General features: G+C 40.2%; 1 protein-coding gene across 1 annotated transcript in view; it reads left to right on the top strand.

Moving 5' to 3' along the window:
• The first annotated feature begins 4,074 nt into the window (after nt 1-4,074).
• Nucleotides 4,075-15,479, top strand: part of LOC136874485 (ciliary microtubule associated protein 1A-like) — an 87,309-nt gene continuing 75,904 nt past the window's right edge. Inside the window, exon 1 of the mRNA XM_067148112.1 lies at nt 4,075-4,114. Coding sequence (XP_067004213.1) covers nt 4,075-4,114 — 40 coding nt within the window. The remainder of the gene's footprint in view (nt 4,115-15,479) is intronic.

Consider the following 15,479-nt stretch of genomic DNA (forward strand, 5'->3'; position numbering starts at 1 on the left):
TCATTTTTGTGACTGCATCATTAATAACGTAGATGGAGTAAGCAATGTTTCACATGTGTAGCTTTCAATTGCTACCTAGGCTGATATACAAATGAACATAAAAAAAATATATATATATATGTTTGATCATACTTGGACATATTCAAAATATTCCCTAAGAAATATGTAATAATTGTTCAATAAAATCTCAACAAGTTTATGTCTAGGTCAAATAAAGGTCGAAATGCTTTATAAATCCAATCACTGAGTGCTAATGCTCAAGGGCTACCGTTGATGAAACTTCCACACTCGCAAATAGCAATAACATAACAGTATGAAGACACTACCGTCAATGATTTACTGTTCCCACTTAAGTCATTTTAAATATTGAGTAACATGTGAAATTTTCTTAGAAAATGCCGTCATTATGCTCTACTATAGGTTATCTAGGATTATTTTTGAGGATCGTACGTTATTACCAATCTGCAAGTTCACTAACCAAATGTCAATAACTCAAATAATAAGACAAGCCATATTACATATCGCTATATGCGTCAAATATATCCTGATCCATAGCTGCTTGAAATAAACGGACATCAATCCCTTATTCGTCGTCGTATTAATCATAATTCCACGCCTAATATCTCAATGCATATATTATTTATAACATTGACAAGTCTTATCTCAATATTCCCGACGTATATGAGCTCACCGTAAATATAAACATCATTAATTCTTTTCAAAGTACCGCTCAATTCACTATATTCAATATCTCATCAGAATTCACATTATATGGATCAACAACTATAATTTATATCGACGCATACTTCTCTCATTAAAGTATGAAGATATTAGGCCTGTATCAATTTACATTAGGTAAAAGTTGACGTCGTATCCGTACGTTAACCGATAATTCAATATACTATATATTCTCGTTTGAAATATCTCATTTCACATTATATACGGCAATATTCTTTGAAAGAAAACTAAACATTGCAAGCAAAGCACATCATTTGCGAGTGTTATCTTTCCTACACATGGGAGTGTTTATTAGTTTTGGAAGATTACCTAAATCCATCAGTTAAACATCAACATTGGTACATTCGCGCTGAAACTCGATATTGAGATCACCTCTCGAAGATATATCGACCTAGCTCTCGTACAATCACCATCGACAACTTGATATCACCATCTAACTACAATTTAAGAAAAGAAATTTGTGAAACTTAACTTAATCCATCTGCGTTTCTGGACTGGGATGGCTGCTTCCTGGTTCTCCTAGGACGTTCATCTCCGGGTTATCGCTGCATCATGACCGGGCTGCGGCCACGATCCTCGGGTCCGTAGGAATGGTTGGCGGGTTACCGTCAGACTCCCGTCCCATCTTCAGTCTAGCCGGTCATCTCGTAGCTCTCGAAGACGTGCATAAAACACATATTTGAAGGCATCATTAGCTTCCTTAAACTATACTTATGTTGAGCAGAGTAGGTTATGTGACAAACGTCAATATTATAATTTGAATGATCTTAAGAGGTATCTTAAGTGTTGCTGTGTATTCACTAAATACATTAATTGATCGATTTTCGCTAGTTTACTCGGAACCTGCGCTCCACTATTTGCTTTGTTTATTTATTATTTTTTTTGATACTCTGCTTGGGATTTCCGTTACGACTACGAAAAATATATTCTTCTGTTCTAGTTGCCTATCAATTCATACGTAAATCTCTTCCCGATGACTTCATGCGATGTTCACCCGTTCTTATTGTTGTTGCTTCCAATTAAAAGTCACTGCATTCATCTAAATCACGGCCATTTGGATTCCACATGTCTGCACTTTCTTCTAAGATATTCATGGCCTATTTAATTCTGCACGCCTGTATATTACAAGTCGTATTTTCTGCCGCATGATTTCCGACACTTTATCGCTATTCACGGCAAAACGACGATTTTAATATCGCGATTCTCAATGACCAGGGCAATGAAATGGTACACTATATCATTTCGATTCATCTCAACTTCACGGAAGGCCGGAGTTCAGACACAGCTCCTTCCATCGCAGAGTTAACCACGGTTTCCCCTAGCTCACAAGCTAAAACTTTATCATTAACTCTAACAATGATATGAGATTGTATACTTGAAATGAAGTAAATTTACTTTAAATAAAATCAGCATTTAATATCAAATAAAATCAAATAAATGAATATAAAATAAAAAATACTCATGGGCCTAGCTACTGTAGGGAGGATGGACTTTCGAATCTGGGCACGACGTTTTATTCACACACAGGTCATACAGCCATTCCTTAACCTAGCATGCAATCAACTCTACAACTTTACATTATGAATAGAGTGCTTTTACTATTCCCACATTTAAAATACTGTCCACAGGCAGTGGTGAAGATCCCACCGTCCTGCGATCCTGACTTATATTGAATAATTAATTCAGAGGAAGAGTAATACATTAACTCACCAATATAAAATCATTCTCCCCTTTCTTAAGAGCACACTTGATCACAAATAAACCCAACACATGCCCATGCAACTAAATTGGGGTAAAATACATGCCATTATCCTTACTTGTTTCCTACACAAATAATTTCATGTCATTAAAATAGAAGGAATCCTACTGGCCACTCTAAGCAAAACTAATCTGACAATTCCATATTTATAAAATTATACTAATCGTATCCTTACAATCTCTACCTATTTACAAAAGGGAATATTAGAATTGCAATGTCATAATTTTGTACTCAACAGCTGTGATAGGTCCTCCGTTGTTCGAGCCTCGAGAGGCTTGCAGGATGAGTCTACTCCATATCGCTGTGGCGGTGAATCACGGGTTCCAAATGTCCCTCGATGACTCTTGAAGTATCCATGGTTTTGAGTTCGTGAACACTGGAATGATACTAATCACACTACGTTTTAGAAAGACTCCTTCTCCACACGTCACAGATAAAATTCCACTCACAATCTTATGATAGCGTTTACCCTCAGTGTGAAAGTTAAATACTTGTTAATCTGATTCCAGCTATGGCTGTGCTACTACAATCAGACCAAGCTAGTACAGAAATCACTGCTATAGTTTAATAAATCTTAAAAGAACGTGACAATGGGTTCCTATGTTTTTAAAACCCTGTCACTTAAAGAAAATTACTCCGTCGTTTAGCACGATAATTTAGACCTGGAATTATGTTTATGTTATTTTACATGGACTTTCGTATTTCGATACCCGCGTGTCTATCCACACAATTTTTACAGATTATTCGCGCGCACACTGCGGCCACTCTCTATACCACAAGACATTGATTAGAGGATAGTTCTCTTCGTCCGACATTCGGCACGATACAGCGTCACAATCTCGCGATATGAAAGTACCACATGGTTCATTTAATCGCACGCGCGTCGCATCCGACCCGTAGTTCGTACGGCACCATTGTTCAATCACAGTTTGTTTTATTATACTGAGAACACACTAAAAATTTATTCATTCACCGCACTCCCGTTTACTTTCATGATTTCTTCACAAAGACAAAGCAGAGTCCGACCACAGAACGGCCGTGTGGTTGCCTCAGAGACTCTGTGTCGACTACAAAGCCACCATCGCAAGTGTAAGCTTATATGGTTTCACATGGGGTCGGAGGCACACAGAGAGGCGATTCCCCATTCCAATTTTGAGATCTCAAGATCCACGAGGTCTAGAGAAATTAGCGATGCGTCAGATTGTGTGGCCCGTCAATCACTAATACTTGTAGTCGGAAAGCAAAATGATCAGTTGTTGAACAATAATTCGGCCGTCTAAATCAGGCCTTCAACGGGGAATCCCTACTGGCGGTCTGCTATCGTAGCTAGCGTGGGGACGCTCCAGCCACTTATGTAACCCCTTTGTGGCGTAATTTCATGAATGATATTATATTTTGTTTTATAATTTTGCCAATGACCAAATATTCTTGATGTTCCTTCGACGTGTGCTTAATTTAGGCGTTATTTTCCCAAAAATGCTTCCAAAATCCCCTTCTAACGTTGGCTCTACTGTGAGTTGGCATTTTGTAGGGGCGGAGTCAGCTAAATATATTTTTCTTCCTTGTCTTCCCTCATCATGCGCTCTCACTTTGGGGGTTTCATCAGCTACGATACGCGTGAGTTTGGCGTCACGCAGGCGGGGATGTTGCGCAATAAGATGAAACTGAGCTCCCGTCCTGACAAAGAATCTCAAAGCATATTAATTTCGTAGTAAATATTCATAGTGACGATACGGTCACATTACGTAATGTTATAAGTACAGTTTATACGTCAAAATATAGTACTATCAATTTACATGGAACTTCCTCCTTCTCTATCCGCATGTTTATCCACACGATTTCACCAGTTTGTTGAGGATCACACTACGGGCTTCATCCTTATCACAAGTCATTGTCTAGAGAACAGTTCCTTTCTCTTGATGCACGGCGCAATACCGCGTCACCATCTCGCGATAAGAATATCGGCACGGTCTGATCATACGCCCGACGCGTCGCGATCGTCCCGTAATTTGCAAGACACTACCGTTTTCAGAGATTTTTACTTTTAATGTGCTATTATAGAGACTTGATCCCCGCACTGCCGTTCAGTTTGCGCGGTTTCACACCGAAACAAGGGCAAAGTCCGATCGCTAACCGGACGTGTAACTGTTTCACAAACTTGACGATGACTGTCCTTCCATCCACACAGGCGGGTCCTTATATGATCTCACCCCGGGTCGGAGATGAACAAAGGGTGGCTCCCCACTCCAATTTCTATATCTCTTGATCTACAAGATCTACGATATTAGCGATGCGATCGATAGATCGCGTGGCCCATCAATCAATATCACTTGCTGTGATGCGTAACCCAAACCGATCGGTAGATTATTTATTATCTGCGATCTGAAATCAGGCCTACTTCTGGGAATCCCTATTGGACGCATTAGTTTGCGGCTAACGTGGGCACGCTCCGGCCGATTTCATAATGCTTGGCGGCGTAATTTCATACATAGTGCTATATTAATCTGACTTATGATTTTGTTAAGAACCAAATATTCTCAATTTTGATTTGACATGTTTTCTTCGTATAATTTAGGCGACTTTTACCAAATATTCATCTAAAATCACCTTCTCACGTTGGCAATACTGTGATCCGGCATTTGTTTTAGGGGCGGAGTTAACCAGATATATTTTCCTTCCTTGTCTTTCCTAGCCGTGCGCTCTCACTTTGGGAGTTTCTCTAGCTACGAAACTCTTGAGTTCGGCGCCACCAATTCGGGTATATTGCGCAATGTGATGCAACCTATCTCCCATACGGACAAAGAAGATCTATGCATGTTTTCTTCCCATATACTAATTTCAGAATCAATATTCCCAGTACTGATACGGTCACAATATCGAATATAAATAAGAATATTTCTACACCGGTATCATCACCGTTCTATTCTACATCGAAGATAATGGAACAGAAGAAACAAAAATAGGGGTCGGTATTGTAAATTATTTTGATAACGAACAATGGAACATCTTGCATCGAGTCTAACACTTTACTAGTGTGTAAGGCTATTACTGCTAATTATGAACATCTAAACTTACTCTGTATGTTTGCAGTATTTATTACATATTTACCAACTGGGTTCCTCTCAAAGTACATGTACAGATGTAGAACAAGCCTGGGAAGTAATACCTTCATATAATAAGATAGTATTAGATGTAAATACATGTAGACGCTGTAATCGTCTCTATAACAGAAGTAAGTAAAACTTTCATGGACCATATCCAGTGATAAAAACTGCAAACTATATAAAAGTGTATTAAGTGATGCATTTAAGAATTATGCTGTAGAATAGAAATAAGAATATTTCTACGCCGTTATCATCACGGTTCGCTTCTATATCGAATGTAATGGAACAGAAGAAAGAAAGAAAGAAAGAAAGAAAGAAAGAAAGAAAGAAAGAAAGAAAGAAAGAAAAAATAGGGGTCGGTGTAATAAATTCTTGAACATACCGGTATGGAAAAGAAGTGTTAATTAATGAGTACGTAAAGCGTATTGTTTTTATTTCTTTGTTAAGATAACCATTTCCCGTTTTGTATTTTCAACCGCTACTCCTAATACCTCAATCTGTTCTACTTCTACCGACGATAGAGCTATCATCATAAAAGAGGCACTTTTCGCACCCTGCCACAATAAGTATTATTTGGTGCTCGCGTGAGATTAAGTTCTAGTTACATATCTAGAAAATATCGTAAATATATCAGGTAAGTATAAGAGAAATCTGATCGTAAACTCATTCAGGAGGCATGTAGCGTGACAGTGGTCCTAGGTATGGGTCCACATATACAAATGGACCTGTTAGCGCTTAAAGTCCTCGTCTCTGGACCTAGGCTTGACTCAGATATGTGATAGATCTAATAGTGTGGACGGCCCTCGTCCGTGACCTGAGGATTGCCCAAAGATGTGGATGGATCCGGATCTAGTAGCGTGGAAGTCTCTTTATAGTGTGTTCTGAACATAACGGTTCATTCACTGAGTATTCTAAAAGTCCCTTTAGCCTGCTAGAAGTCTCTAGACTTCACATCTACATGCATAGGTGTTTAGATCAGAAATTGAGCGTTTTAGTCACAAAAACAGTGACTGTGATCGAACCAGCTCAAGAAGTCATGCATCATGATCAGTTTCCGGTATTGCACGTGTTTGACCGTGCCCGCGTGATCACCGCATGCCGAAACCGTGGGAGTTTTGTATGCATCACGTGCTACGCCTCTTGCCATCTTGTCTCAGCTGTTAAAGATAGCTGTTGCAGTGCGATGGTAGCTGTGGAAAAAAAATACGTTCACTTATGCTTACTCTGATCTAAAAGTCTCATCCTGTCAACACATCTTTCTCTCTAACACGTGTTCTATGTTAACTGTCAAATTAAAAACGCGCACTCTCACTTCCAAAAACATGGTCAAGTTTTAAAATACGCGGTCCAGTTCAAAACATATGCTTGTACCACGATGTTAGGCTCGAACTACGCTCTTTCAATATTCAAAATAAGCGCTCGTGTTAAAAAATCCTACGCATGGGTTTCAACATTTCAATTATTGTGCCAAACCACCCCATATACACTGACTGACTGACAGAGCAAATGCAACACCAAGGAGGAGTGGTTCGAAAGGGATGAAAGTTGGGGAAAAAACAGAGACGGCACGGACGAATAATTGATGTTTATTTCAAACCGATATGCAGGTTACACAATGCGCACGGCATCGACTCAGTAGGATGTAGGACCACCGCGAGCGGCGATGCACGCAGAAACACGTCGAGGTACAGAGTCAATAAGAGTGCGGATGGTGTCCTGAGGGATGGTTCTCCATTCTCTGTCAACCATTTGCCACAGTTGGTCGTCCGTACGAGGCTGGGGCAGAGTTTACAAACGACGTCCAATGAGATCCCACACGTGTTCGATTGGTGAGAGATCCGGAGAGTACGCTGGCCACGAAAGAATCTGTACACCTCGTAGAGCCTGTTGGGAGATGCGAGCAGTGTGTGGGCGGGCATTATCCTGCTGAAACAGAGCATTGGGCAGCCCCTGAAGGTACGGGAGTGCCACCGGCCGCAGCACATGCTGCACGTACCGGTGGGCATTTAACGTGCCTTGAATACGCACTAGAGGTGACGTGGAATCATACGCAATAGCGCCCCAAACCATGATGCCGCGTTGTCTAGCGGTAGGGCGCTCCACAGTTACTGCCGGATTTGACCTTTCTCCACGCCGACGCCACACTCGTCTGCGGTGACTATCACTGACAGAACAGAAGCGTGACTCATCGGAGAACACGACGTTCCGCCATTCCCTCATCCAAGTCGCTCTAGCCCGGCACCATGCCAGGCGTGCACGTCTATGCTGTGGAGTCAATGGTAGTCTTCTGAGCGGACGCCGGGAGTGCAGGCCTCCTTCAACCAATCGACGGGAAATTGTTCTGGTCGATATTGGAACAGCCAGGGTGTCTTGCACATGCTGAAGAATGGCGGTTGACGTGACGTGCGGGGCTGCCACCGCTTGGCGGCGGATGCGCTGATCCTCGCGTGCTGACGTCACTCGGGCTGCGCCTGGACCCCTCGCACGTGCCACATGTCCCTGCGCCAACCATCTTCGCCACAGGCGCTGCACCATGGACACATCCCTATGGGTATCGGCTGCGATTTGACGAAGCGACCAACCTGCCCTGCTCAGCCCGATCACCATACCCCTCGTAAAGTCGTCTGTCTGCTGGAAATGCCTCCGTTGACGGCGGCCTGGCATTCTTAGCTATACACGTGTCCTGTGGCACACGACAACACGTTCTACAATGACTGTCGGCTGAGAAATCACGGTACGAAGTGGGCCATTCGCTAACGCCGTGTCCCATTTATCGTTCGCTACGTGCGCACTACAGCGGCGCATTTCACATCATGAGAATACCTCAGTGACGTCAGTCTACCCTGCAATTGGCATAAAGTTCTGACCACTCCTTCTTGGTGTTGCATTTGCTCTGTCAGTCAGTGTAATATCCCCCAAGAAATCAATACGATGATATTACACCGAAAAGTGACGCATACATTGAGAATAATTGAGGCGTGGACCCCGGCTAGGAAAGGCCGAGACAGCCCTGAGCAGGAAATGACCCTCGTTGTCGGTGAACAAGGGGTAAAAACTACAACTACCGGCAATGAAAAGCAGAATGAATTAAAAGAAAAATGCATGTACAACCCAAGCTTGAAGACGTAAAGAAAATCTTTAAAAATCACATAACCACATTTCAGTTGAGAACTGTAGTGTAGATACAGCATATTAGATAGTATCTTGCCTGTTATATTTGTGTGTATTTTTGTGCAAACGGGAGGTTTCATTTCTATTACAGCATAGTAGGACAAAGTAGTACTAATATTAATCTTTATACGTGTTTAACTTTGTTGTTAATCTTTGAGTACCGTACTTACCGGTAGTTCTTGAGAATATCTAAATTTAGGCCTAATTGGAATTTTCATTTCTATTTGTGCTTAGTAAGAAGCGAGGATACGTCTGAACGTAGTTTTAACATTATTGCAGTGTAGTATAGTAACTTATTAGAAATTAGAGTGCCTATTCTATAATTGAAGGTGTCGGGGCAAAAGAGTGCCAGGCAACATTTTCTTAACTTTAAGGGAGAGCAGTTAGAAAGTTTGTTCAAATCGTGAAATCGTACCATTCACGGGAATGATGTAATAATAGCTTTGAAAGGTTCAGTAATATTCATTGTACATGATTTGCAGGCATAATTTCTTTGGGCTGCTATTTGTAGAGTAAAAGTCAATACTTTTAATACCATGTCACAGAATACTGTGGCTTGGCATTTTATTGCCCCAATGGAAGTGACACTTATCTTAGGAAAATTATTTTATGATAATGAAACAATGTCTGATATTTCAACTATTTTAATCAGAAATGAAAACTAACACCAATTAAAATAACATTTCCACCAATAATATTTAAATTGGTAGCAGTGGAAATCGGGGTAGAACTGGCAACTGAAAAGAAATTTAAATAAATCAACATAAATTCATCACGGAAGAAGGTCTGTTTGTATCTTTTAACTATGATGTTCTTTTCAAAATATGGAATTTAGGGACTTATAGCTGCGCATGCATAACATTAAAGCTAAAAGATCAGCTGCTCCTTTCTTACACTCCTTCAACTTCATTAGTGTCTTCAGAATCAGGAATCAAGCTGAGATAAAACTGGTGATGGACAGGTGGGACACAGTCCAGGAGTTTCAACACATTTTGCAGTTTATTTTTCTTTATTTTTCGCACAGCAGTGTACTTTCGTTTCAAGCTCAACGTTGTGGTGTTGCCTCTTTTTCGCATGCTACAGTCTTCAAAATCCATATTCACTCTTGTTTTTAGTTTGATGAACCGTGGATTACTTGCTTCAAATTTGATCAAATTACGTCTGTGAATTTAAATTCCATGCCACTTACACATGTTTTTTTACTGGTGTTCAGGAGTCCAACTTTTAATGCTGCCAGGTCATAAACGTCGTCTTGTTTCATGTCTGTTACACTGAACTTCTTCTTTCTCCCACATTCTTGAATGATACATTTCTAGTCGGCAGCGTCGTACACAGGCGGTTGATTTCGTTGGTACTTCTCAATTTTAACAAAGTCTCTATCTGATGGCAGGAATGTGTGGACAGATGTTAAAACCAGTGTTCGATCTCATTAAATCCTTTAGTGTGAATTAAATAAGGCCAGAGTGCCATTATATTCCAGTTTTATTCTGGCCCCCGCAGGTATCAGAAAAAACCACAAGCTTTTTTTTTTTTTGCTAGGGGCTTTACGTCGCGCCGACACAGGTAGGTCTTATGGCGACGACACAAGCTTTTTAGCATCGACGGCGTTTGTTTTCAGATACTTCAAACCTGCACTACCTATTTCGTCGCTGCCTCTCCTACAATACTCTCATCCCACAAAAACATGCAAACTAAGTCTTTACCACAGTCATGCATGCCTACATTGTATGTCCACAATTTCCGTAGCTTGGCTCTCCTTCAGGTGTCCTGTATCTCCGTTTTACAGGAATAGCTATAATACATCCAAATAAATAAGCATTTTGCTTATCAATATCAGCGAGATCCCAAAACCCATTAAATATTGACAAAATCAGTTGTTCTTCATGTTCAAAACATCTCAGGGAACAGCGACATAGCTCTCCAACTTTTGCTCCTGGAACAACTTTTCCGGTCTTACGCGCTAAATATTCTCTTCCTTCGTTTCGCTCTTCTTATTCATCTGTATCTTAATACGTCTATTTCTCTTTCTAGAATTCGGGCCTTTCTCAGGGGAATGTTACGGTATCCTTGAATGATCCAGGATATCCTAAACAGTGCAAAACACCAAGTCTTAGTACGAGAAATACCCATGTTGTATCCTCTGTTATGTAACTAATAACGATACTTTAACAAGAGTGTTGCAAAATTATGCACTCGTTTTTCTGTTAACTTGTATAAACCTCTGGTCACAAGTGACAATGTAACCTTTCTTGAGAAAAATGATGACTGATAGCAACAGATTTACAATTGGAGCAATATAGTGCCAAGCCACATAATGAATATTTGCGAATGTTGGTCAGCAAAGGCCTTAAACTAACTTGAGAAAACTTTGAACTGGAAAAGCCACTTGCTATAGATCCAAGAGTGTGTTATAACGGTTCCTAAAACATAACCTAATGACTTAATAAGTTACATAACCTCAGCAACAATGGCGGAAACTTTAGTTATGATCAAAATAATGCCAAGCAACACTTACCTCACTTCCACTTTGAGAGGAAATTTCACATGCTATGCGAGGAAGATAGTCAGCGTCTACATCAGGATCACTCAGATATTCTTCAGAATCACTCGAAAACACAAGCTTCCTCCTACAATCCATGGTAATATGGGTCTCCTGGTTGCTCGACACTGTTTTGCTCCGGGTGTTTCTAAGAACTGTTGGGGGCAACAAGATGAAAGTCACATGCAGTGCCACTTGAATGCGTTTCTATGCAAGTTTCCAGTGTTTACTGACAGCTTATCATAATCCTCAACAAATGGCATCGACAGCTCAGTTTTTTCAAAAATGTTGCTTGGCACTCTTTTGCCCCGACCCCTTCAATTTTGAGTAGTTTTGCGAATTTCGAACTTTAATGGTAATTTTCTTTTCCGTTTTTGCTTGGTAATAACCTGTTGTAATTAGAATACGTCTGAACGTAGTTTAAAATTATTGTAGTGTATTATAGGATCGTATTAGAAAGTAGTGTGTTTATTCTATTACTGTGAAATATTTGTATAGTATAGTACCGTTTCTGTGGTATCTGTAGTAACTCTCTTACTCAAATTCTGTTGTTGTAATTAGGGTAGACTTAACTGCAGTTAAGAATTGTGTAATTCTTGTGTATTATTCTCTGTTTCCAGTAAATAACAGCAATTTTCATCGTGTTAACGTGTTGTAGGAATAAAAATAGTACAATTAAGTAGTATTGTAGTGTAGAAGTAGACTATATTAAATAACTTAGTGTCGTGTGTTCTTTGTGAACTAACCTAGACGATATTGTTTTCCCTTTCATTTTTATTCTGCACAGAATATCTTATTTTTTCTTCTCTTTTCATTATTTAGTAAAGAATGAGTAAGCAGTGCGAGTGTAGGAGCTGTGGGTGTGGCCAGGCATTAAGGAGTATGAGGGAGGAGTTGGAGAGCTTGAGGGAGATAATTAGGATTCTCTCAGAGGACAGGAAGGAAAGTAGGCCTACAAACAATGTACAGGATACAGTAGGTGTAACAGAGGGATTGGAAGGAAAGGGGGAATCGTGGAAGACACGTTGACTAATGTTTTAAGGGGAAGGAGATTGCAGGCTAAGGGCTCCATTCAGGATAAGAATTCAGGGCAGGTGTCGGTGAGAAATCGGTACGGGTCACTGCAGGGAGAACAACCGTGAGAAGATGAGGAACAGGGAACTGTTGCCGAGAAGTTTGGAAGTAGGAGAAAGGGAAGAGGTAGGAAAGGGAAATGTGGAGTAGTGGATAGGAAAAGACAGGTGGAACAGGGTCATGGGATGGAGAAAAGGGAGGAGGAAGCAGCTTCTGCAGCTGTCAGGAAAGATAGGACTGACCTGAAGGGGAGGGTATCAAATGAGGTGGGTAGGGTTGAGGCTCTGGTCATGGGGGATTCTAACGTTAGACGTGTCGGGAAAGTGTGTGGGGGAAAGAGTACCAGGGTAGAGTGTTATCCAGGAATTAGGTTAAGGCAGATGTTGAAGAAAGTAGAAGAGAAGGAGGGAAAGGAGAAGGTGGTAGTGTTTCACGTTGGTACTAACAATGTAAGACAAGCAGGTATAAGTACTAACATAGTTGGGGATGTGTGGGTTTTGGTAAATGCAGCACGGGTGAAATTTAAGGAAGCGGAGGTTGTTATCAGTGGAGTACTGTGTAGGAGGGATACTGACTGGAAGGTGATTGGGAATTTAAATGAGACTATGGAGTGGGTATGTGGGAAACTGGGAGTGAAATTTCTAAATCCTGTTGGGTGGGTAGGGGATAGGGATCTGCGCTCAGATGGCCTTCACTCAAACCGCAGCGGTACATATAAGTTAGGAAATTTGTTTGGAAGGGTTATAGGGAGGTACATTCAGGAAAACAGGGTGACCTACGGAGCGGTGTTAAGGGAACAGGGAACTTGAAATCAAGTAGCGATGACATAAAACTGTTAGTGCTCAACTGTAGAAGTATTGTAAAGAAAGGAATATAATTAAGTAATTTAATAGATATTGTAATAGGAGTTGAATCATGGCTGAGAAATGATATAATGGATGCAGAAATTTTCTCACGAAACTGGAGGGTGTATCGTAGAGATAGGATAGGAAAGGTAGCAGGGGGAGTATTCATTCTCTTGAAAGAAGAATTTGAAAGCTACGAAAAAGTAAAGATGACAAGCACGAAATTCTAGGGGTAAGGCTCATTTCTAAAGATAATAGGCAACTTGATGTCTTTGTAGTGTAAAGACCAGTAAAGGGTAGCGCAGATGCTGATTCAGAATATTTGATAAGATAATCGGCTATGTGGGAAACGATAAGGAAAGGAACGTGATCGTAGCGGGTGATCTCAATTTACCAAATGTCAATTGGGAAGGTAAGGCGAACGACAGGAAGCATGACCAATAAATGGCAAATATGTTAATATGGGAAGGGCACCTGATTCAGAAAGTGATGGAACCAACTAAAGGGAAGAATATTCTGGATGTGGTGCCGGTAAAACCAGATGAGCTCTATAGAGAAACCGAAGTAATAGATGGTATTAGTGATCACGAATCTGTCTTTATGGTAATTAAAAATAAATGTGAAAGAAAGGAAGGTAGTAATATTACGACTATTAGGCAGTACCTATGGCTGATATAACAGGCATGAGGGAGATTTTAAAAAGTAACTATCATCGATGGAAAATGGTAAATAAAAATGTAAACAGACTCTGGGGTGGGTTTAAAGCAATCGTTGCGGAAAGTGAAGATAGGTTTGTTCCCATAAAGGTGGTAAGGAATGGTAAGGATCCACTATATTATAACAGAGAAGTAAGGAGACTGGAAAGAAATAGAGTTAGAAATGGTTATGGAAGTAAAGAGAAACTGAAGGAACTTACTAGGAAATTGAATCTAGCAAAGAAGTCAGCTAAGGATAACATGATGGCAAGCATAATTGGTGGTCATACAAATTTTAGTGAAAAGTGGAAGGGTATGTACAGGTACTTTATGGTAGAAACAGGTTCCAAGATGGACATTCCAGGAATCATTAATGAACAAGGGGAGTGTGTATACGAGGATCTTCAAAAGGCAGAAGTATTCAGTCAACAGTATGTAAAGATTGTTGGTTAAAAGGATAATGTCCAGATAGAGGAGGTGACTAATACTAAAGAAGTATTAAAATTTACCTATGACAGCAATGACATTTACAGTAAGATACAAATTTGAAAACTAGAAAAGCAGCTGGAATTGATAAGGTTTCGGGGGACATACTAAGGACAATGGGTTGGGATATAATACCATATCTGAAGTACTTGTTTGATTATTGTTTGCATGAAGGAACTTTACCAAATGAATGGAGGGTTGCTATAGTAGCCCCCGTATATAAAGGAAAGGGTGATAGACATAAAGCTGGAAATTACAGGCCAGTCAGTTTGACATGCAGTGTATGTGAGCTTTGGGAAAGCATTATTTCTGATTATCTAAGACATGTTTGCAAAATTAGTAATTGGTTCGATAGAATGCATTTGGGTTTAGGAAAGGTTATTCCACTGAAGCCCAAGTTGTAGGATTCCAGCAAGATATAGCGGACATTCTGGATTCAGAAGGTCAATTGGACTGTATTGCGATTGACTTATCTAAGGCATTTGATAGGGTAGATCATGGGAGACTAGTGGCAAAACTGAGTGCAATTGGACTTCACAAAAGAGTGACAGAATGGGTGGCTCTGTTTCTAGAAAATAGAACTCAGAGAGTTAGAGTAGGTGAAGCTTTATCTGTCCCTGTAAAAATTAAGAGGGGAATTCCTCAAGGCAGTATTATTATTGTACCTTTGGGTTTTCTTATATATATCAATGATATGTGTAAAGAAGTGGAATCAGAGATAAGGGTTTCCGCAGATGATGTTATTCTGTACAGAGTAATAAGTAAGTTACGAGATTGTGAGCAACTGCAAAATGACCTCGATAATGCTGTGAGATGGACAGTAGGCAATGGTGATAAACGGGGATTAAAGTCAGGTTATGAGTTTCACAAATAGGAAAAGTCCTCTGAGTTTTAATTACTGCGTTGATGGGGTGAAAGTTCCCTTTGGGGATAATTCTAAATACCTAGGTATAAATATAAGGAAAGATCTTCATTGGGGTAATCACATAAATATGATTGTAAATAAAGGGTGCAGACCTCTGCACATGGTTATGAGAGTATTTAGGGGTTGTAGTAAGGATGTAAAGG

This window comes from Anabrus simplex, chromosome 5, assembly GCF_040414725.1.
Source record: "Anabrus simplex isolate iqAnaSimp1 chromosome 5, ASM4041472v1, whole genome shotgun sequence".
Taxonomy (NCBI): Eukaryota; Metazoa; Arthropoda; class Insecta; order Orthoptera; family Tettigoniidae; genus Anabrus; species Anabrus simplex.